General features: G+C 40.6%; 1 protein-coding gene across 4 annotated transcripts in view; it reads right to left on the minus strand.

Moving 5' to 3' along the window:
* LOC136678643 (inositol hexakisphosphate and diphosphoinositol-pentakisphosphate kinase 2-like) overlaps positions 1–20,801 on the minus strand; it is a 54,003-nt gene that overhangs the window by 29,271 nt on the left and 3,931 nt on the right. For 3 of the 4 annotated variants that reach the window (XM_066656716.1, XM_066656717.1, XM_066656719.1), the window contains 25 exons: positions 19,121–19,316; positions 18,346–18,436; positions 18,164–18,249; positions 17,225–17,379; positions 16,477–16,578; positions 16,039–16,200; positions 14,676–14,797; positions 14,403–14,504; positions 14,150–14,236; positions 12,273–12,348; positions 12,002–12,111; positions 11,544–11,629; positions 11,312–11,437; positions 10,505–10,626; positions 10,198–10,380; positions 9,338–9,479; positions 8,766–8,989; positions 7,749–7,876; positions 7,364–7,478; positions 7,170–7,277; positions 6,740–6,853; positions 6,457–6,588; positions 6,159–6,252; positions 4,891–5,016; positions 2,444–2,506 (listed from right to left, as the gene is read on the minus strand). In XM_066656716.1, the coding sequence (XP_066512813.1) occupies positions 2,444–2,506; positions 4,891–5,016; positions 6,159–6,252; positions 6,457–6,588; positions 6,740–6,853; positions 7,170–7,277; positions 7,364–7,478; positions 7,749–7,876; positions 8,766–8,989; positions 9,338–9,479; positions 10,198–10,380; positions 10,505–10,626; positions 11,312–11,437; positions 11,544–11,629; positions 12,002–12,111; positions 12,273–12,348; positions 14,150–14,236; positions 14,403–14,504; positions 14,676–14,797; positions 16,039–16,200; positions 16,477–16,578; positions 17,225–17,379; positions 18,164–18,249; positions 18,346–18,436; positions 19,121–19,316 (3,052 nt within the window). The remainder of the gene's footprint in view (positions 1–2,443; positions 2,507–4,890; positions 5,017–6,158; positions 6,253–6,456; positions 6,589–6,739; positions 6,854–7,169; positions 7,278–7,363; positions 7,479–7,748; positions 7,877–8,765; positions 8,990–9,337; positions 9,480–10,197; positions 10,381–10,504; positions 10,627–11,311; positions 11,438–11,543; positions 11,630–12,001; positions 12,112–12,272; positions 12,349–14,149; positions 14,237–14,402; positions 14,505–14,675; positions 14,798–16,038; positions 16,201–16,476; positions 16,579–17,224; positions 17,380–18,163; positions 18,250–18,345; positions 18,437–19,120; positions 19,317–20,801) is intronic. The other variant, XM_066656718.1, reaches the window with a different exon arrangement.

Raw genomic sequence — 20,801 nt, forward strand, 5'->3', positions numbered from 1 at the left:
CATATTTAACATCAGAACCTCTTAAAGCAAAAGTACCACTTGAAGGTTGCTGAAGCTAGTGTTTTTAGCTTTTTGACTATTTCTAATTGTCTTTATAGATACCACTTTGTCATACAGTGTCAGACACCACAGAAGCAAGTCTATTTCAGAGCAACTCCAAGCAGTTTGATGATTCTGACACAGCATACAAAATGCTATTTGATGCATCTAAGCTTCCACATCTTCTTAGCTACATTAGCATTGTAGCTCCAGTGTAAAGCATCGTCACAGTGTCATTTCTCTGAATGAGCTCACGATGCTTATTAATCTGATTCATCCAAGCAACTGACTTGCAAATCAGTTGCAGCATCATAATAAATATCCCCCGTTATCTGAGACAAGCTATCAAAGAACCAGCATAATATCAGCAGAAGAGGCTTCATTATGTGGCTCATAAGTGAACACAAGTTCTCGCATGTTGATGCCAAAAGTGCGCCCTAATAAGTATAACAGATGCTGACCTGAATGAACTGTGAGAGCCCACCTGGCAGGGACGAAATTATGAAAACAGAAGAACCAAACAAGCTGTTGTGTTGGAATTAATTACCACAAGGTAAGATCAATAATTTAGGGGATTAAACAGCAACAACAACAACAACAACAACAACTGTAACAACAACAGATAACATAATAAATAGCTAATTTTATAAAATGCTTATAAAGGTTACCAATAGTCAATAATAACTGGAAACAAATAGAGATTCTTTATTATTTAATATAATCATAATCATAATCTATTTACTTAATACAGCTTACAATCTACTGCCTGCAATCTTTGTAGTTCTGGGTTAATCCCTGTTAGTATGAGAAAACCTTAAAAATGACCTGTCCTGTTTTTGCAAAATGGCTGCTTTATTGCATTGTTAAGCATCTAAATTAATTAAAAATGTTTTCATGTGTTTTAATGCTGTATTTTACTTCATAAAACAGTTAACAGTAATAGTAATAGAAACCAGAAGTCAAATGAAAGCTCCCATACTCCGATCGGTTACATGAAATAGTTGCATCGAAAAAGGCACTGATTTACAACAGTCTTGAGATAAGCTTTTGGCCTAAAATACAGCAAAAAAGGAAAAATCTTTATTATAGATTATTTATTATGTATTGATTATGATTTTCTACTGTAAAATACTATTTAAATAGAAACAATTTCTTAGAAGACGTTTAGGGTCTCATCATTTCACATACCACATAAAATGTCTACATTTGCACTACAGCTGTATTATCAGTGGTTTCCATAACAACCACAGAAAGAATTTCTGCAACGCACAGTTCCATATCAAACCCTCACAAATAAACTATTCCTCTAACAAATTCACATCAGTCTTGAAGTGAATGGACACTGTATCAGTGCATATCTCTATACAGTAATTATCTGTACATTATTATCTGTACTTTCTTTAAATTAAAGCAGTCTTGGTTGGTCAAAAAGTAGCAGCATGAAGGTTGTAGTGGATGCTTAAAGGAAGGCATTGGTTAGTAACATGTGGTGGGTTTCTTGTGTGGGCTTACAGCCTACTTTAGAGAGACAGTATAGCTTTGTGTGTGTGTGTGTGTGTGTGTGTAGGAGGAAAAGCCTCCATCTTTAAGCTCAGTCTGACATACTACAAATATAAAACTGTGCATTATTAATTTAATGAAAATTACATATAGATTAACAATATAATTTATTATCTACTAATCCGTTATCAGTATGAAACATGTACTTCTTCTAAAGCCATAAACAGTCTATAATAGCAGACTCAATGTATAATTTAATATTTAGAGCTGCAAATATATTATATAATTAATTTACTTTACTTTAATCATATAACTGTCTGGGCCCTAAAATTCAGTATCTATGCAAATCAGCCTTTTAAAAACAACAATAAACAATTTAAAAAGCAGCTGCTAAATATAAAAACATAACAGACTATGTATAGACCAGTCACATCATCACAAACCATTTACATCGCAACAAACCTCCCATCACCCCTTCAAACACGTGTATGCATGCTCTGACCAACACACACACACACACACACACAAAGCATATCCAGACATTCTCACACATCCTGAGGAATATAATATAAATACTGGTGTCTTTAAAAAAAAAACCTTAAAACAGAAACGTGTCAACATTGAATCATTAGGTGAGAGTGACGGTCTTACGCAGGAAGTTACAGAACAGAATGTGAGAGTGGTGTTAGTGCTATCGTCCAGATGAATGGGCAGACAGGAACGGAATAAAACTGGTGTAGGTTGAAGGATTAAAGGAAACATGGCAGTGACCATGTTAAACTGAAAACTGAGAGAAACGTGAACACTAGAGAAATTAAAAAGATGATTTTTTTTTTAAAAAAAGACATGCAAGACAAAAGAGGTGGAAGGAAGTGGAAATATACTTGAAGAGAAGCAGACGTACCATTAGTCGGATGCTTTGCAAACGACACAGAAAATCGCTTTACTGCCGGCATAGACAACAACTCTGAGGAAATAAAAAAGGTCACTGGTGTTACCATCTTTCGCAGTGCACCTGTAGAGGATGGGGGAGCTGTTTTATTTGGACGGGAGACAAGGTGAAAGACATTCAGGGGCATTAGAGAGGACAGTGCTGGAGTTTATTGGGGGTTTCTATGCTGCTGTTTTACCTACAGCAAGATATGGTTAGAGGGACTTTGGGAGTAAGCAAGAAAAGCAGCATTTAGCAGAGTGATTACAAGCTAAAAAGTTTACAGCTGGTTTACAAATTCCCCTGCAATCAATACACTGTTTAGTTGACTGAATGTCTTTCAGTAGTTTTTATATATGAATCTAAAAGCTTTACATAGCTAGCCTGTAAAGATAATAGGTAATAGTGAAGTTAAAAAGGAATGTTGATATTCTACCAACAGAGTACTTTTTTTTTGTCCCACTTTCCATTTTTTAAAGAATAAATGCACAGAATATTTAAATATTTATACATAAAACTCATTATTGCATTTTTCTATAAGTCAGAGTCCACTAAAGAATAAACCAAAGAGTGGCCTCTAATAGTGCAAAATGTTGTGTTTACAAGGGGGTAAAAAAACACAGGAAATGACAATTATTCATAACAAAACATTATCAAAATTTTACAATTTTGCAATTTAAATTGTATTAATGAAATTCAAGGCATATATACCCTACACGACATGTAAAACATGTAAAATAAGACATGTGGCTTTAACTTAAACAATTGTTACATTCTTTAAAATAGCTGTGCATGTATTTTTGGAAAGGGACAAAAAAAAAAAGCCACTCATTTGGCGGAATGGTCCAGCTATCTCTCTGCTGCAGTCTTCATTCTCCTCACTGTGACTAATAAAACATGGAAGAAATAAGAAAAGCTGGCTGTATTTCCTAAAATTCAGCCTCAGGGCACTTCCCTATGGTACTGTCAGACACCATCTTATGAGATGGCATTTCTTTCTGAGAACAAAATGGAGGATGGACTTGAACAACATCCTAAAAGTGAGATTAATAATTTTTCTCTTCACCCACACACACACACACACACACACACACACACATATTCAACTCAACAGACACCATAACACTGATAAAGAGCAATAAGAGCAACAGGAGATGCTTATAGAGCTGTACAGACAGTAGTGATAATTAGGGGACTAAAAAATCATCAGTTAAAACACAATACTGTGATTCACAATAAAGAGATTCACCTCAGATTTGAATGAACGTCAGATAGGTGGATATGTGAATGTTGTGAGAGTACAGACATAGTTGCAGTAAAACTACAGCACACAAAACGTTTGAAAAATGACAGTGAAAAGAGAAAAGGCCCTTCACAGTATCACAGTGCCACCTTGTGGTCTATCATGCTTTCCACAATGGGCAGACTAGGAACATTCTGGAAGGATTGGTCTTCCAGAAGACACTGACTCCAGAATGGAAATACGTGTCTATCTTTCTATCTATAACATACAAAAACAACATTAAATAATACCCTTTTTTAAAACCACTTTCTATTTGCCATATCTACAACATATGGTCAACTGCTACAAACAGTAACTTCCACACTTTCCCCTGTACTTAGTGAAAGAACAGGAACTCCGTTGATTCAAAACACAGATCTAATGGAGAGCAATGGGCATGTCCTTTGAACTGAGCAATTAGAAATTATTATTTTATGATCTAAAGACGCAGTAAATCGAGTTAACACTGAAATGTTCCCTTTAACTAGGCTATATATCTACTAAAATTCAGTTAAGCAACCAGTGTATTGGTATTATCTTGGACTGACAAACGACAAAAAACGATATTATTGTTTGTAGTTACTCACAGTTAATCAAACAAAGTGATTGTGACGTCACAATACACAATTAAATAATTCACCTATAACTGCAGGTTTTAACGACTGACGCACAAGCGACAACAACACTAAAACAATGCACTCAGAAAACACAAACACGTCAATACACAATGAATGTACACACTCCATGAGCTCCTACAAAACAAAGGACAGCAATGAAGAGACTGATGAGAAGATTAATTTAAAAAGTTACAGGTTTCATAGGAATAGAGATTTAGGACTTTAAAGTGACAGTTACAAGATGAAGAAACATGTCCCACTCAAAATAACCCTTTGGAGTTATTTTGTTTTAGCCCGTGCTGATGCTTCTAACAAAGAACAAAATTGAATAACCATCAATTAGCATTAATAAAATGACATCATACTCATTAGTGGCTACCAGCTTAATTTCACTGTTAGCAACATTAGCAAGCATGACTGGGAAGACTGAAGATGGAAGTGCCCTGACCTATACGTCTTTAATCCCAGCACTCTTCCACTGACTCTTAAAGTAAAACAGAATAGCTTGTCCGAGCACATACCGTCTTTATAGGTCAAACTGCCCGAGGAGAATTTTTTGCGGTGTGTGCGGGCGTAGTCCTGCAGGTTGGGGGCGCTAGAGGACCCCCCAAGGACAGTGGTGCTGAAGAGCCCTGCACATTGAGAGCCTGTGGAAGTGGTTAGAGCATGATATTAGCCTTCACTACAAACACATGCTGTTATTCAGATTTAGCTTCAGATTCAGAAAGCATCACTTACTACCACAGTAAAATTGAGCTCTTCATTAAACGTAACGAGTAACAGCAATCAACACTTGGTCAGAAAGTTGTAAAGATAAATCATATAAAAGTGAACATTCTCTCAAATTGCTAACTGTATTCATCAGCCTACAAAATCACAATGGAATATTATTTATAACCAAACCTAAAAATATTAGCCATCGTCACATTAATCACAATAACATTCTGTGTATGTGAAGACAAAAGAAGCATTTGTTATTAAATGCATACATGCTATTACTTTGGGTCAGTATTAAGAGCCACGATGTTAGATTTGGTATTTCTCATATAGTGGTTAATTCTAAGCTTATTTTTCATTGTTAACTGTATTTTCTACGTGTACATTACGTCAGCCATCACGGATTAGAGCTAATGGATTAGCAATAAGGGTGTAAAACTGAAATAAAGCGTCAACATAGCTAGGTAAAATGTTCAGCTTTCTAACGTACATTTCCTGAAGAAAATCCATCCAAAACAATGAATTTCTAGAGAAGCCAATGATTTTTCAAAATGTCCTCCTACTTACCTTCAAAATACATCATTAGAAGGCAATTTTTTAGTCACTTTAGAGACTGGCATAGCTCCACTGTAGGCATTTTGTGTTCCCATCTGACATAGCAATAATGACATTATTTATGTTTGGTGTCCTTTAAATGGACACCTTTTTTAAACATATTAAAGGAGTATCCAAACTTTTGTTTGTACATTGTACAGTTTTTGTGCAAAGTTATAACACAACTGCAGCAGCCCTGAACACAACTCAGACTCACTGAACTCTCCAGAGATTCAAGGGTACACCAAAGACAAAAATAACCTGCATCTCCCAGTCAGTCGTTGAGTCTGAAATCACGTCTTAACTGACACACTGTAAACCATTGGGGGTTTCAGCCGATCACATTTCCACTTGGTTTACGTCAGTAAGGGATTCACTACGGGTTTGGATTTAAGTATTTTTTTTTTCCTGACAGAAGGGAGAGGGACGCAAGCCAATGTGGATGGTTAAGGCAAACAACAAGACACTTGATACCCACCTAATCCACTCTGCTTCATCTCTGGAGACTGACGTGAGCAGGAGGGGAAGAGGCGGTGGCTGCCTGCTTTAGAGGAGGCGCTTTCTGACAGGACCTGCAGCGAAGCACGGCAACCACAGACACAGACATGTTAAACCAAACCTAATTTAGTCCTGACATCATATAGTTTGGTATCTGCTCAAAGTTCAGTGTTACAGCAGTTGCAGTGCAACACTATCACAGTCAGTATAAACATATTGGGGCAGTGTATTTAGCAGTGCAGATAAGGGTGGATTTGCATGGTGCGGCTGTGCCTCACCTCCATGGAGCCAGTCTTCCGGTTCCGGATCAGAGGGGACCTGCGCTGAGTGCTGACTGTTTCAGAGAGAGGCAAGGCACGGTCTGGCTCATCCCGCACAAGGTTCTCTAAGCTGCCAGGGTCTGACTGTTTCTGGTCATTTTAAATAAAATACACAAACACACATGCTGTTATGTACCAAAAATGTAGTAACAATAATAATACAGAAAAATCAACATGCTTCAACACACTATACAAGGTCACTTTATATAAATTTGACAGTAACCCTGCAGGAACGACTTACTTCAGAGGAAGCAGGACGAAAGCCAAAGCCCATCGGTGCATTCTCCTCCTCACACACTTTAACCCCTGGGCTGAAATGCAGCTCCACATGAAAGCGCTCTTCTGATGAAGGGTCCTCCAAAAGAAAGAACAATATTTCTGCACACTTTTCTTGATAACTAAAGTCATACAGGGTCAGAAACCACATCAACGAGACTAGTCAACATGACGTGCGCTTATTTGTGGCCAGTATATATTTGCATGCATTTTGAACTATGCAAAACCTGTGGCAAAGCACTTCTACTACTCGTTACACAATTCAGCTTCAGTGCAAACAGACTTCAATCTTAAGACTGATTACATTTTGAGGTAGGAGAAAGATTTGATTGCCACACAGATGATCAGTTGTGCTTTGTGTTGGATACCCAATGTGTAGAGAAAACACCACATACCTTGTTGTTGTCCTCATACAGCATGATGACTATCTGAGTCATGTAGTTGAGCTCAGAGACTGCACTCAAATAGTCCATGGCCCTTTTCCACTGCTGATCCTTCTCCTCCTGCAACAGAGCGAATACTCAAGTCAATTAGCTGGCCATGTAAGCATGCAGTCTAGGCTTGCTTCAGGAGGGCTCCAAAAGCTTACATCAAGCAGGCCTCCATATCGAAAGATGCTGAGCAGGGAGTGGACGTGACTCTCGCTGGTGAAGTACAGCCGCGTCCGAACGTGTCTGCCAGGGGACAGCACGCCACGGGAATACCTGAGACATGAGTAACAAAAACAATAATACACACACAGGACCATTAGAGAAACAATATACTGGCAAACAGAATTCACACTACTGAGAGAGAGAGAGAGAGAGAGAGAGAGAGAGAAAGAGAGAGAGAGAGAGAAAGAAAGAGAGAGAGAGAGAGAAAGAAAGAGAGAGAGAGAGAAAGAAAGAGAGAGAGAGAAAGAGAAAGAGAGAGAGAAAGAGAGAGAGAGAAAGAGAGAGAGAGAAAGAGAAAGAGAGAGAAGGAGACATGCTCACAATGGATGGAGTTTGTTTACAGACTCATCCTCATGGGTTCTTTGCAGGTCCAGCTGGATCTTCTTGATCAGGGGCAGGCAGTAGGCATATGCTATGTCTAACTTCTCCACCTTGCTAATGCCATATTCCTACACAGAAAAAAGGCACATATTTAGCAGAATATGAAACAAAACATTATTACAGTGTAAATACATTCTAAATTATAGTTAGCATTTTTATGAAACGTTTTTCTAACACCTGTAGATGACCTGCAAGGGTCCATCAAAGTAAATGATGCCCAGTACATTCATTCATTCATTCTCTGTAACTGCTTATCCAATTCAGGGTCGCGGTGGGTCCAGAGCCTACCTGGAATCATTGGGCGCAAGGCGGGAATACACCCTGGAGGGGGCGCCAGTCCTTCACAGGGCAACACAGACACACACTCACATTCACTCACACACTCACACCTACGGACACTTTTTTGAGTCGCCAATCCACCTACTAACGTGTGTTTTTGGACTGTTGGAGGAAACCGGAGCACCCGGAGGAAACCCACGCAGACACAAGGAGAACACACCACACTCCTCACAGACAGTCACCCGGAGGAAACCCACGCAGACACAGGGAGAACACACCACACTCCTCACAGACAGTCACCCGGAGCGAGAATCGAACCCACAACCTCCAGGTCCCTGGAGCTGTGTGACTGCGACACCTACCTGCTGCACCACCGTGCTGCCCATGCCCAGTACAGTCATCAAAAATATTAAATTCAGTGGGGAGTAGCTATACCATCAACCACAAAGTCCAAACTCTATATGTATATATCAAAGCAGATATATACTTTGCATTGTTGTGATTTGCATGTTGGTGCAGCAAGTTTAAAAATGCTAAAAAAATAAGCAATTAAAACTCCGGACTATTTTCAAGTTTTATAATGTTTTAAAGTGTATTAGTCATAATGGTACTACACTTTAAAGTATGAGGCCTCCATTGCATAAGCAAAGTCATTGTGGTCCGGATATGTTTGTATACCTGTGGAATGACAATGTCAGCCAGTGCTCTGGACAGCGTGAAGAGCTCCAATGTGTTCTCCAGGCCCAGCGAGCTGTTGTGCTGAACATCATATTTCACACAGTCGTAAATGTCGGGGATTTTGCTGATGTCATATCGGCCGTTCTTCATGTGGAAGTCTCTCTCCAGTTTGGACCAGCGCTGCAGCATCAGCTCCAGAGTCTCACTGTGGTAGAGCTGCAAATCTGAAAGTAAAAACAAGGCACACTTTGCAATGAACTGCAGTATATTAATTGCACAGCTCTGCACTACACAGGACTGGACTGAACCAACCTGAAGTGAACTGATGTCAACTGAACTGGACTCTACTTTATCGTCAGAGAAGGAAACAGGTTTAAACAAAACTTCATACTAAATATCTTATTGTCCATGATCACAAACATCACAGCTGGCTCAGGTCAGAAATGTTTAACGCACAAAATTTAACGTGTATTGTTTACATTGTTATTGTACATTTATATATGGTAAACATATTATAAAACATGTTGTTATTAAAGAAATATATCCAAATCAGAATCACTCAGGGCAGCAACCTGCAGACTTTGGATCTTCTAATCTCTTGCGGATTTGTGAAGTCAGGCTCTGGACGAGGCTGTAGACTTGATCACACGTGCTGACTGGATTCTCTACTGCGCTCATAGAGTTCACCACAGAAGTGCCATGTGTTGGGGCCAGCTGAGCAGGAAAATAAAGTCAATTAACTTATACATGCCGTTAATCTATTTAACAACACACTAAACATAACTCAGAAATGAAATTATTTACATATTTGTGCATAGGTACATTTCCGGTCAAAGTTGTATTTTAGCAAGGGATCAAATAATGGAAACTAACAATTATAAGAGGTATTTATTTAAGAGTTGCACAGACGGGATTCATAGCATCAGTGTGGATAGTCTTTAGGTTACAACTGGTGTTTCTATTTTGATGGCAGTTTAAAAATGACCATGGTTAATGATTAAACAGGTAAATGTTGTATTCATGTGTTATATACAAACTAGCAGCATGTCATTCATTCATTATCTGTAACCCTTATCCAGTTCAGGGTCGCGGTGGGTCCAGAGCCTACCTGGAATCGTTGTGCGCAAGGTGGGAATACACCCTGGAAGGGGCGCCAGTCCTTCACAGGACCTCTCACACACACTCACACACACTCACACACACCTACGGACACTTTTGAGTCGCCAATCCACCTACCAATGTGTGTTTTTGGACTGTGGAAAGAAACCGGAGCCTCCAGAGGAACCCCACGCAGACACAGGGAGAACACACCACACTCCTAGCAGCATGTCATTAAATATATTAAATTGATATTAATATTGACTGGGAGTGTAGTATATTATGGGCTGCTGTTTAAAACAAGTGAACTGAAGCGGCTGTCAGCAGGGTTCACCTTCTCATAGTCTTCCTCACTGAAGGGCTGATCCTTCTGCATGATCTCGTGAAGCCTGGCCTTGACACGATGCTGGCAGCCACTCAGTGAATCTATGTCGTTATCCAGCAGGCCGTTCATGTTGGCGCTCTTTACCATCTGCACCAGGATGGGTGTCAGCTCACCCTCTAGCGCCAACAAACCCTGCCAGGAACATCACAACACTCTGTTACCAAGACCTCTGTTAACTCTGCATATACACAAAACACACCCATATACACACACAGCATTCCAGCTAAGTTTATCTAAATAGGTATTTCAATGGTACCTTGGCAAAAGCAGCTGCAGTCATTTGCACCCTGCCCTCATCAGAGGCATAGATTTTGAGGTCGTGTCGATAGGTGCTGTGGAGACGAAGCAGGCCACAGCCAGGGAACCCAGCGTAGTCTCCTACACATAAAAATGAGAACATCATGGTCACATGTTCATGAAAGAAACTGACAAGCATAAGCCCCATCTATTTAATAGGGCATCAAGGTGAACCACAAAAAAACAAACAAACAAATAAATACAAATGCCAGCAGGACGTCTGTGGACCTTGGCGTTCAGCAGGTATCAGAAACACTTGATAAAGTCATTTGACAAAGAAAATTCATGTTGGCCAACGAACACAGCATCTATAGACTGCCGAGAAGAAACTGGGGCTTGTATTAATGTGAGAAGATGGAGGCTGGAAAGTTAAGACATTTTCAGCTAATGGAATATGCCTGAGTACAGTATTAAACAACACTATATTTACTCTATAACAGGAGAGATATGAGATATTAATTGTACTGGAAAAGTAAATATAAAGCAGGAAGTATTAGCCTGAAGCACTCTCCTCCCTTTGTAAGTAAACCTGAGCTTGGCCATTCCTGGAAAGATATTACAGCTCTGTGGTTTGAGAGAGAGATGAGAACAATGAGCAGAGGGACTTCAGCAGGACACAAGAGAAACGTGAGTGGTAATGGCATAAGGGAAAATTAGAGGAAAGACGATGCAGAGGGGGAAGCAGAGAAAAGAAAGAAGAGACAAACAGGAAACAGCCCAAAGTAAGAAAAGAAATGATGAACTCCAGGAAGCTCAGAGTCGGTACCTTGTCCTCCAGGGTACATGCAGCGAAAAGCTCGTCCCAGTTCCTCTGCCTGGACACGACCTGCAGGAGTCAACTCACCCCCCCATTTCAGCACCAGCAGCAAAGATGGACCATCCTTACGTGTGTCTACACATAAAATAAACAAGAGCGAATGCTACAAACCCTACACAACTTTTCTTGAAACGTATAGCAACGTAAACTGGGATAATAACTGAGCTGATTCATCACCTACCTTCATCTTCACTGGAAGTCCTAGGCCGTCCATAGGGAAGATAAGTCAACTGCACTTTCCTATTGATCCCGGAGAAATGCCCATACCTGACAACAAAGAAAACCCACAAAGGACTGAGTGAACTCCTAATGACTTCAGAGATAGCGCTTTTATCCGATTCACTAGTGGACAGCCCTGAAGGCACCGTATTTCAAAGAGGTGCCATGTGTATTCAATTGTGAAACTGCTGATATGCTTCCAATATTTGTCATGGGGAATGGTGGATAATAAGTCACATTCAATGATTCTTATCCTACACTTAACAAAGTGTACGCCTCACTGATGCGACGCAATGTACAGTTTCCACTGCAGTTGTCTTTTGAAACAGTCCTTAAACGTATTTCATTCAGATGCTCTTGACATTCCTGTGGGAGACTGTGTGCCAGTTCAAGTGGCCCAGTTCTAAACATCTCACTCACATCTCCAGAACAGTCTTTAGCTGCTCCAGTTTCGACTTTTTCTCCTCGATCTCACAGTCATTGTGCTGTCCCAGATCTGCCAACAGCTGCCTGGTAATGTCCAGCACTTCCTAAAGGGTAAAACAGCAAAATGTTTTTGGAGTGTCTCGTTTATTGACTGTAAAAGAAATAAGGATGTGAAACAAACACAGAAATTTATTCCAGCGTCATTGGGCCCCAGAAACCATCGTTTGGTATCGGGTGCTTTAATCATGCAAATGTAATCCATTACCTGCAGTTGTTTGGGTTTCTTCAACTTCAACTTCCCAGTTTTGTAACCACCATATTTTTCAAACAGCTCAAAAAACCTGAGAAAAAAATACAAACCCTTTAACTTCCTCAAAAAAGACCCTGTTTCCTTTTTTTTAATTCTACTCATCTCCTATAAGAACATGATTGGTGGGGGATACAAAACCACACATGTAACTCATGCCTCTTTTTTACTATTTAAACAAATCAGTCAAAAGCATTTTATAAAATACCACAGTGCACCCAACAATAACGGCAGCATAGAGCTTCTTGTACGTGGTGATAGACTACATTGCAACACATACACAGCTGTACTTTCACACCATTTTAGAATTGCCAATTTGGACATGCAAATGCACTCTGGGGCAAACACTGAAGAGTTAAAAGGCACAAAGACTAGATAATATTTTTCATAGAGCTGTAGAGACACTCCTTGTCTGTTGCTGAGCAAAAATAGCGAAATAGGCCTTCCCCTTTCCTATTTACTTGAATGGAATTGAATGATCAGCAAACCTGTATATAATAGACCCACTCTGCCAGTGAGTTTGATTACGTAGTCTGTTTGGAAAGGCTATTTGTTCTGATGATGCTTTGATCATTGATTCCTTTGTTAAAGGCTAAGCAGCAGCGATATGAAAGTGTCAAATAAATAAATACAGTAGAGTTTGAGTTCCTAACTTGTGTTTATTGATAGTCAGAAAACATGTTATTTCTTACTAATTGAAGGAATAAGGTTTAAAAGACCGTTGGTCCCCCCCCCCCCCAAAGGTGTTCGGAAACTCTAATAGGCGTCTTGCCTGTGACGTAGATGGTGGACAACAACTCTAGAAGTTGCGCTTAATTTAATGCGAAATGACGAAAAGGTGTGTTGTTTTTGGCTGCAATCATTCAATGTACAGTGGGACATCTGTGAACAAATGGCCCAAAGAAAATGGACTAAAATTTGTCCACTTTAAACGGGCACTTTGGAAAGGACCATCCGCTCACTCCGTTATCTGTAGCTCATTTCACTGGCGCTTTTCCAACAATATGGGCATGTAAGGACACCAACGAAAGGTGTTCAAGAGCCTCTGTAACATGGAGGTAAACAGGGTAAGGACACTCACTTCGCCTGTTTTAGTTGGTGTTAGTTAACGTTAGCTTGACTCGCTAAACTCGGTGTCTCAGATTATACTCGGCTACGTAGCTGCATTACGGAGGTTTATAGTGTCGGATGAATTCGAGTTCGACTTCGATCACATTTACAAGAATAACGGTACCTCTACATTTGAGTTTAGCTTATTGCTAGGCTATTGTCATGAATAATGTTGGTTATTTAGCTAGATACTGTCATAACAGTCAGTCATAACGGTGTTTTACCGCGGCGTTGTTCAGCTGTTGTCCACCAGTGACGTCACGTTCACGTTCAAGAATTTCCGTAGCGAGCTCGGGTTTTTCCGTCAATTTAATAAAATTGTCAGTTTTAAAGCAAATTAAGCAGCTATTTTCATTTTAATTCATACTTATATCTGTCAGTAACTACAATAATGTGGAATATTTATGGAGGTCCATTCAGTGGTGCTCAGCCTTTAAAGGATGAGTTATTTAAAAAAAAGTAAGATTTAGATTCTTATGGACTTATTTCTGTATTTGTTTACTGAATTTGTAATTATCTTAGCTTTGCACTTTATGTAGTTCTTTTGTCACTCACGTAGTCATTGAAATCCGCTTAAAATAAAGGGCCACCTTGTTGCCACTGAAATTTCCTTTACTTGTGTTTTTACCAAGCACATTTGTTTTACAGAAGGGTTAATCCCTCAACACCAAAGGGTCTAAAGGTTGTGCCACGAAAGAATCGTGCCATGAGTCACATGAGCTCACATGGGATTCCTGACTTCCATCTTCATCTTCTGCTTTGGTGTGCGGTCTCCATGACGGATCACTGCGATCACACAGCGTAGCTCCATCCTGCGGAAGACAACAATCTTTCACTCATCGATGCAAACCAGTCCCATCTGTTTTTCTGTACAAATTAAACAATGTGCATATGGAAAAGGTTTATTTAATTAAGATCACAATAAACCAGTAATCTCAGTGAGGGACCCAGCGAATGCTGCAGAGAGCGTGCACTCACATTGTGCCGGATGTGGTGGGGACTATGGGTATGTCTTCGGCCTCAGTGGGGATGGACCAGGGAATTTGGAACTGGGGAGCCAGCTCCCTCATCACAATGTTCCTATATCCACAGAGAACACTGTAAAACTCTCACCATCACTGTACTAACAAATTTAAGCGTCCTGCAAATGTATTGGCAGTGAAAAATGACAAAACAACAAATATCACTGCACTGTAAGTGTTCTACTTTCAACAAACTCTCTTTTAAGTGTAGAATATTAAACTGACTCACCCAAGTATCTTTGCACAGTCATCGTAATATTTCATAGAGTTCTTCACAAAGCTGAATCCATTCACGTCACACACGTATGAATGTCCGTTGGCACGGAGGAGGTCAAACCCACAGACCGTTTGCTGCAGTAAAGATGCTAGTGTTTTGTGGTTTGATATGAAATGGTGCATTGTAGAACAACAGTTTTGACTCTGAATAGTTTTCTGTTTGGGAGCTTCTAAAGGCATCTAAAACTTCAGGTGAAGTATGAATTCCTATCAGAAACTCTAAACAATTCTGATTATCTGCGTGGTCACTATTTATGACAGTATACATAGTCAGATCCAGAAGTATTTGGAAAGTAACACAGTTTTAGATTTGTAACTTCTCTACACAACCAACTGGATGGGAAAGAAATCAATTTGTGATTGAAGTGTAGACTTTCATCAGAGGCATTTGTACATAGTTCTTTTTCCGCCCCCCGAAAATTAAATGAAGAAATTAACCATTTTAATTATAAGGGTCATTTTAATACTGTCCTTTGCAGCCAATGACTGCCTGAAGTCTGGAACCCCTATATACCACACAATGCCGAGTTTCCTCCCATTAAATGCTTTTGTAAGACATTTCAGCTCATTAATTTGTCATGAAATATTGTAGAAACAGGCCACATCTGGCTATGAAACTGCCTCTCAATGAATTCTCCAATTATGTTGGGCCTGCAAAAATGGAGGTACTATATTAACATGGTGGCTATTCCTAAACATTTTATGTAATATTCTTGCTAAACCTGTGAGGAGTGTGGTGTGTTCTCCCTGTGTCTGCGTGGGTTTCCTCCGGGCGACTGTCTGTGAGGAGTGTGGTGTGTTCTCCCTGTGTCTGCGTGGGTTTCCTCCGGGTGACTGTCTGTGAGGAGTGTGGTGTGTTCTCCCTGTGTCTGCGTGGGTTTCCTCCGGGTGCTCCGGTTTCCTCCCACAGTCCAAAAACACACGTTGGTAGGTGGATTGGCGACTCAAAAGTGTCCGTAGGTGTGTGTATCTGTGTTGTCCTGTGAAGGACTGGTGCCCCCTCCAGGGTGTATTCCCGCCTTGCGCCCAGTGATTCCAGGTAGGCTCTGGAGCCACCGTGACCCTGAATTGGATAAGTGCTTACAGATAATAGAATGGAATGAAATTCTTGCTAAACCCCTTGAAGTAAAACTGAAAAGCTACACTTCAATCATATATTTGTTCCTTTGATTCAAAATAATTTGGTTGGTGTACATAAACAAAATTACGAAAACCTGTGTCACTGTCCAAATACCTCTCGACCCGACTGTGTTTAAGCAATAAAGTTAGGCAGAATTTTTGATCTCAGACGGCACAGCACTGGCCCAAATACTAACCTTAAAAGCCAGACACACTTTGCGTGCCACCAGTTTCTCCATGGCAGTCAGCATTACTGGATAACGGATTTCTTTTCCCTCACTGTCTCGTTCAACCTTGCCGTCCAGTGCAGGAGATTTGCGCGCCTCAGCGTGGGCATAATCAGGTCCTACTGTGTAAACCTGAGAAACAAAACCACACACGAACAGAAAGTGCTGAAACAGTGCTTATCAACATTTCCACAGAGATTAATGTGCAAAGCTCCTGAAGGGCTTCTTTCCAGCACAGCCTGTTTTAATCTATAAAACAAATATCTGTATAGTAGCTGGTGTGAGAACTTTTGCCGTGTCATTCCTCCAGGGAAGGAACAAGGCCACATCATTAGATGAATATGTATTCTGCCATATGCACACTGCACAGCTGAAGAGTCTCAGATAACAGTGCTAAACTATACATACCTTCACATCTGTGCCATCCGTGGGCATGAATTCTTCATATATATAGGACCCAGTCTTTCTCACACTGCTCTCTGGAGAATAAACACTGCTCCGGCTTCCAATCTAGAGGAGGAAGGAAAGATTCGTAAATGTTTGCATTAATGAGTATAAATGTCTCATTGCAGACTGCTCCAGGCAATTCCTCTCTTGTAACTGCACACATAACAGCGTAGATATACAGTAACTAGTCGTTTCACAGTATTTACTGTCTTTTATTGTATATGCTGGGCCCACTAAAGAAAACATCTAGCAATAAATATATTTATGACATACTGTACATTTCAGGTGGTTTATAACTAATAATAATTCTACAGCTTAAGGGTTAACTGATTAAACTTAAACATGCACTTGGGAATGGAAATGAGACAAGACACTCATCTGACACATCATGATGCATCACTAATTCCACAGTGCTGTGTCATCCTTCAGATATAACACGGCAAAAACCTGCCCACCCCCACCACCTCTTATTGTTTTCTTCGTGCTAACAGGTGCTGTTGGAGATATAAGTGACTAGTGGCCAATTGGTGACAGTGAATCCAAATGTCAGTTTGTACTTTGGGTTTTCTGGCATCTCACAAAGCGATGAGTCTGCTCTATTTCTGGATGAGCTTCTCTGGCTGTCCATTAAAGACACGGTGTCTGTTAGAACACTTTGGAGAAGCTGAGCACATGGAAAGACTGTTCACAGGAAAAAAATAATTCAAACCTTTCTGAAGAGCCGCTGACTGCCTCCTCCAGCTGACGTAGGGTAGTAGATGTAAACATTGTGATCTTCTGCAGAGACAGGCTTCTCTACAAAGGGTTTAGGAAAGATCTCACCATTCACTTCTACGTGGTCTTCCCCCTCCACTAAGTTGCACTCTGGAAAACAGAAAACAGACACCGTTGACTCAACAAATTAGTTGCAGTAGGGTTCTCCAACACTGGACCGAAACCGAGGCTTGTGATGGACTAGGCCCAATTCCCGGGTGTTTTTTTATTTCGAATCCATCCATTTCAGAGAGGCTCTAGACTCACAGCAACACTGATCAGGGTGAAGCACTTAGATGAATTTTAACATATTGGTAAACTAGACACACATACAAACACACATAAACCCTCAGATCTATAGACAAACCTTTCATGCACAACAGCTTTCTGCTTCTATATTTATTCATTACTCATTATAGAGTTATTAAATTGATAAGGACATTTTAATGTATTACACGCTACACTGGCACTGATTTAGAACAGAAAATGCTTCCATTGTAAATTACCATATTTCTTTATATCAGTAAAATATTTATCCACATATACTCGCTAAACCAGGGAATCCAAGAAAACTGCCAGAGATTCACGATCTGTGTATTTGTGTATTCCTAAGCCCAGTGTCCAGTTGTGCTTGAAAGCTCAGATTACTTGGACTGTCTGCACTGAAGATATGGACTTGGCACCCCTGTGGTTAATGGATGCTTAATGGATCCCTCAAAGCAATGCACTCTTCTAACTGCTCTACATTAGTGGCTATTTATACACACAAGGTCTCAAATAAAGCAGCGTGAAAACAAAGAACAGGATGTTCAGCTGCCCTAGAGGTCTATTCATTCTCCTCTCCTTGGTGACTACTGAATGCTCAGAAACTCTGAGGTTCATCCATGTGATATACCATCAGGCTTGTCCGGGTCTCGGTTCAGAATGGCGTAGCGTGGCAGGTCAATCCCCTCTTCCTGTAGGATCCGATATACCTCCCTCCTAAAATAACACATTAGAACAGTTCCGCTTTAAACAGTGTTTACAGTGTAGCTGAATAGGTCACTGGTTATTTGATTGTGTGCTGACGTGCCGTACCTGTCCTGTATGTAGTACTGCATGTTAAGGTCATTAATGAGCAGTGGGTTACGGAGTTTTGCGTAACTCACTGCCTTATCCAACGGAAAACCTGTCAGTGAACAAGAGATGTGGTGTGAGTACAAATCAAATGTGAAAACAGCTGATTTGGTAAATGAGACTTGAATTGAAGAAGTTGGAAATCTGTAGACACTGTGAAACTTCAAAATTTAAGTGTTTTTACAAATATATAGCGGCTCATAAATTACTGATAACAGATTAACTACTGCACAGTTGGCTCTTGTATGACATGTTATGACTCTGTTGAGCTGTTGACACGTTCTAAATCATCGTCTAGAGAAACCTGTGTTGCCCCTTTAAGGGTGCATATGAAATCAGTGTCTGTAGTGTATGCAAAGTATAGCAGATTTTGAATAGTAGTCTCTTGTAGACCGTGCAAAAGCTTCTGAAGTTGTAGTGGGTGAGGGCCGCTACCTCTATATTTTTCTACTAATGTCATCCCCTGGAATAAAATGTATATATAACTAAACATATGTACGCACCAGTACTTAAACCAGGACCTGAATGTTGCTCCACTTCCAGCCCCTGCTATCTTGAACCAAGCCCTTAAGAACACTGATTGCCATCCACTCTCTAGGGGACTAGAACCACTGTTCTATTTTCTTTAATTAATTGTTACTATGTTTGTCTCAGTGTGGACTATTATTAAAGCAAACTGCCTGTAAATGACATCTTATTTGTCCCCCTCTGGCTCTGAAAAAAAAAAAGCAGTCACCTTTGGAGTGAAAGGAGATGAGGCAGTCACACAGTGGCCATTTCTCGACTGGCTCGTTGAGTATGACGTCTTCAGGGAAGATGACCACAGTGATGTACTCAAACTTACAGAGCCGCTCTAGGATCTGAGTCATGGGTTTGGACTTGGACTTCTTCATCATACAGCAGATCCCCACCACAATCTGACGCTCAGGAGGCTACGGAGAGTCACAATGAAAAGGGTGGAGAGCACAGCCGTCAGCATTAACATTACAAACCAAAATGGTCATTACTATGTCATCACCACCCTTACAGGTAAGAAGCTGAGCAGGTTGGTTTATGACATTGAGGTCAGCAAAAACAACTCTCCAGAAAGTAGTTTCTGAACTTTTAAAATGTAAACGTATCATTTCTGGTCAGGTGCAGCATTTATTAATATTGTAAGAAAAGATTCATATATTATTAGTGTTACAATTTTCATATAGTAATAATAATCATTATTAATAACAGTAGTAGTAGTAGTAATAATAAAATGTTTATGAATTAAACAAGAAAATGACAATAAGTCAAATTAAAAAACATTAAAACCAATGTACGGTTGAACTATTAGAAGTACCCTGTAAGTGAGCCCCCCTCCCGCCGAGGTACAATTAAATAGTGTAATCAAACTAAAAAAAATTAAAGCTCTATCTGTTATAACTAACTTGCCTTATTTAGAGCTGGACGCTACGGCCAAAATTTATATCACAATATATTTCTTAATGTTGGTTAATACGATAAATTCCGATATCGATATAAACAATAAAAAAAACACACAGAAAAACCGGCAAAAACTGAAACAACATGACATCACCATCAATCAAAAACCTCTTAGCTTTGTTGATATTCATTCATTCATTATCTGTAATCCTTATCCAGTTCACATCCAGAGTCACAGTGGGTCCAGAGTCTACCTGGAATCATTGGGCGCAAGGCGGGAATACACCCTGGAGGGGACGCCAGTCCTTCACAAGGCAACACACACACACACATACATTCACTCACACACTCACACCTACGGACACTTTTGAGTCGCCAATCCACCTACCAACGTGTGTTTTTGGACTGTGGGAGGAAACCGGAGCACCTGGAGTAAACCCACACAGACACAGGGAGAACACACCACACTCCTCACAGACAGTGACCCGGAGGAAACCCACGCAGACACAGGGAGAACACACCACACTCCTCACAGACAGTGACCTGGAGGAAACCCACGCAGACACAGGGAGAACACACCACACTCCTCACAGACAGTCACCCGGAGGAAACCCACGCAGACACAGGGAGAACACAGAACACTCCTCACAGACAGTCACCCGGAGGAAACCCACGCAGACACAGGGAGAACACACCACACTCCTCACAGACAGTGACCTGGAGGAAACCCACGCAGACACAGGGAGAACACACCACACTCCTCACAGACAGTCACCCGGAGGAAACCCACGCAGACACAGGGAGAACACACCACACTCCTCACAGACAGTCACTCGGAGGAAACCCACGCAGACACAGGGAGAACACACCACACTCCTCACAGACAGTCACCCGGAGCAAACCCACGCAGACACGGAGAACACACCACACTCCTCACAGACAGTCACCCGGAGGAAACCCACGCAGACACAGGGAGAACACACCACACTCCTCACAGACAGTCA

The sequence above is a fragment of the Hoplias malabaricus genome, chromosome Y (genome assembly GCF_029633855.1).
Source record: "Hoplias malabaricus isolate fHopMal1 chromosome Y, fHopMal1.hap1, whole genome shotgun sequence".
NCBI lineage: Eukaryota > Metazoa > Chordata > Actinopteri > Characiformes > Erythrinidae > Hoplias > Hoplias malabaricus.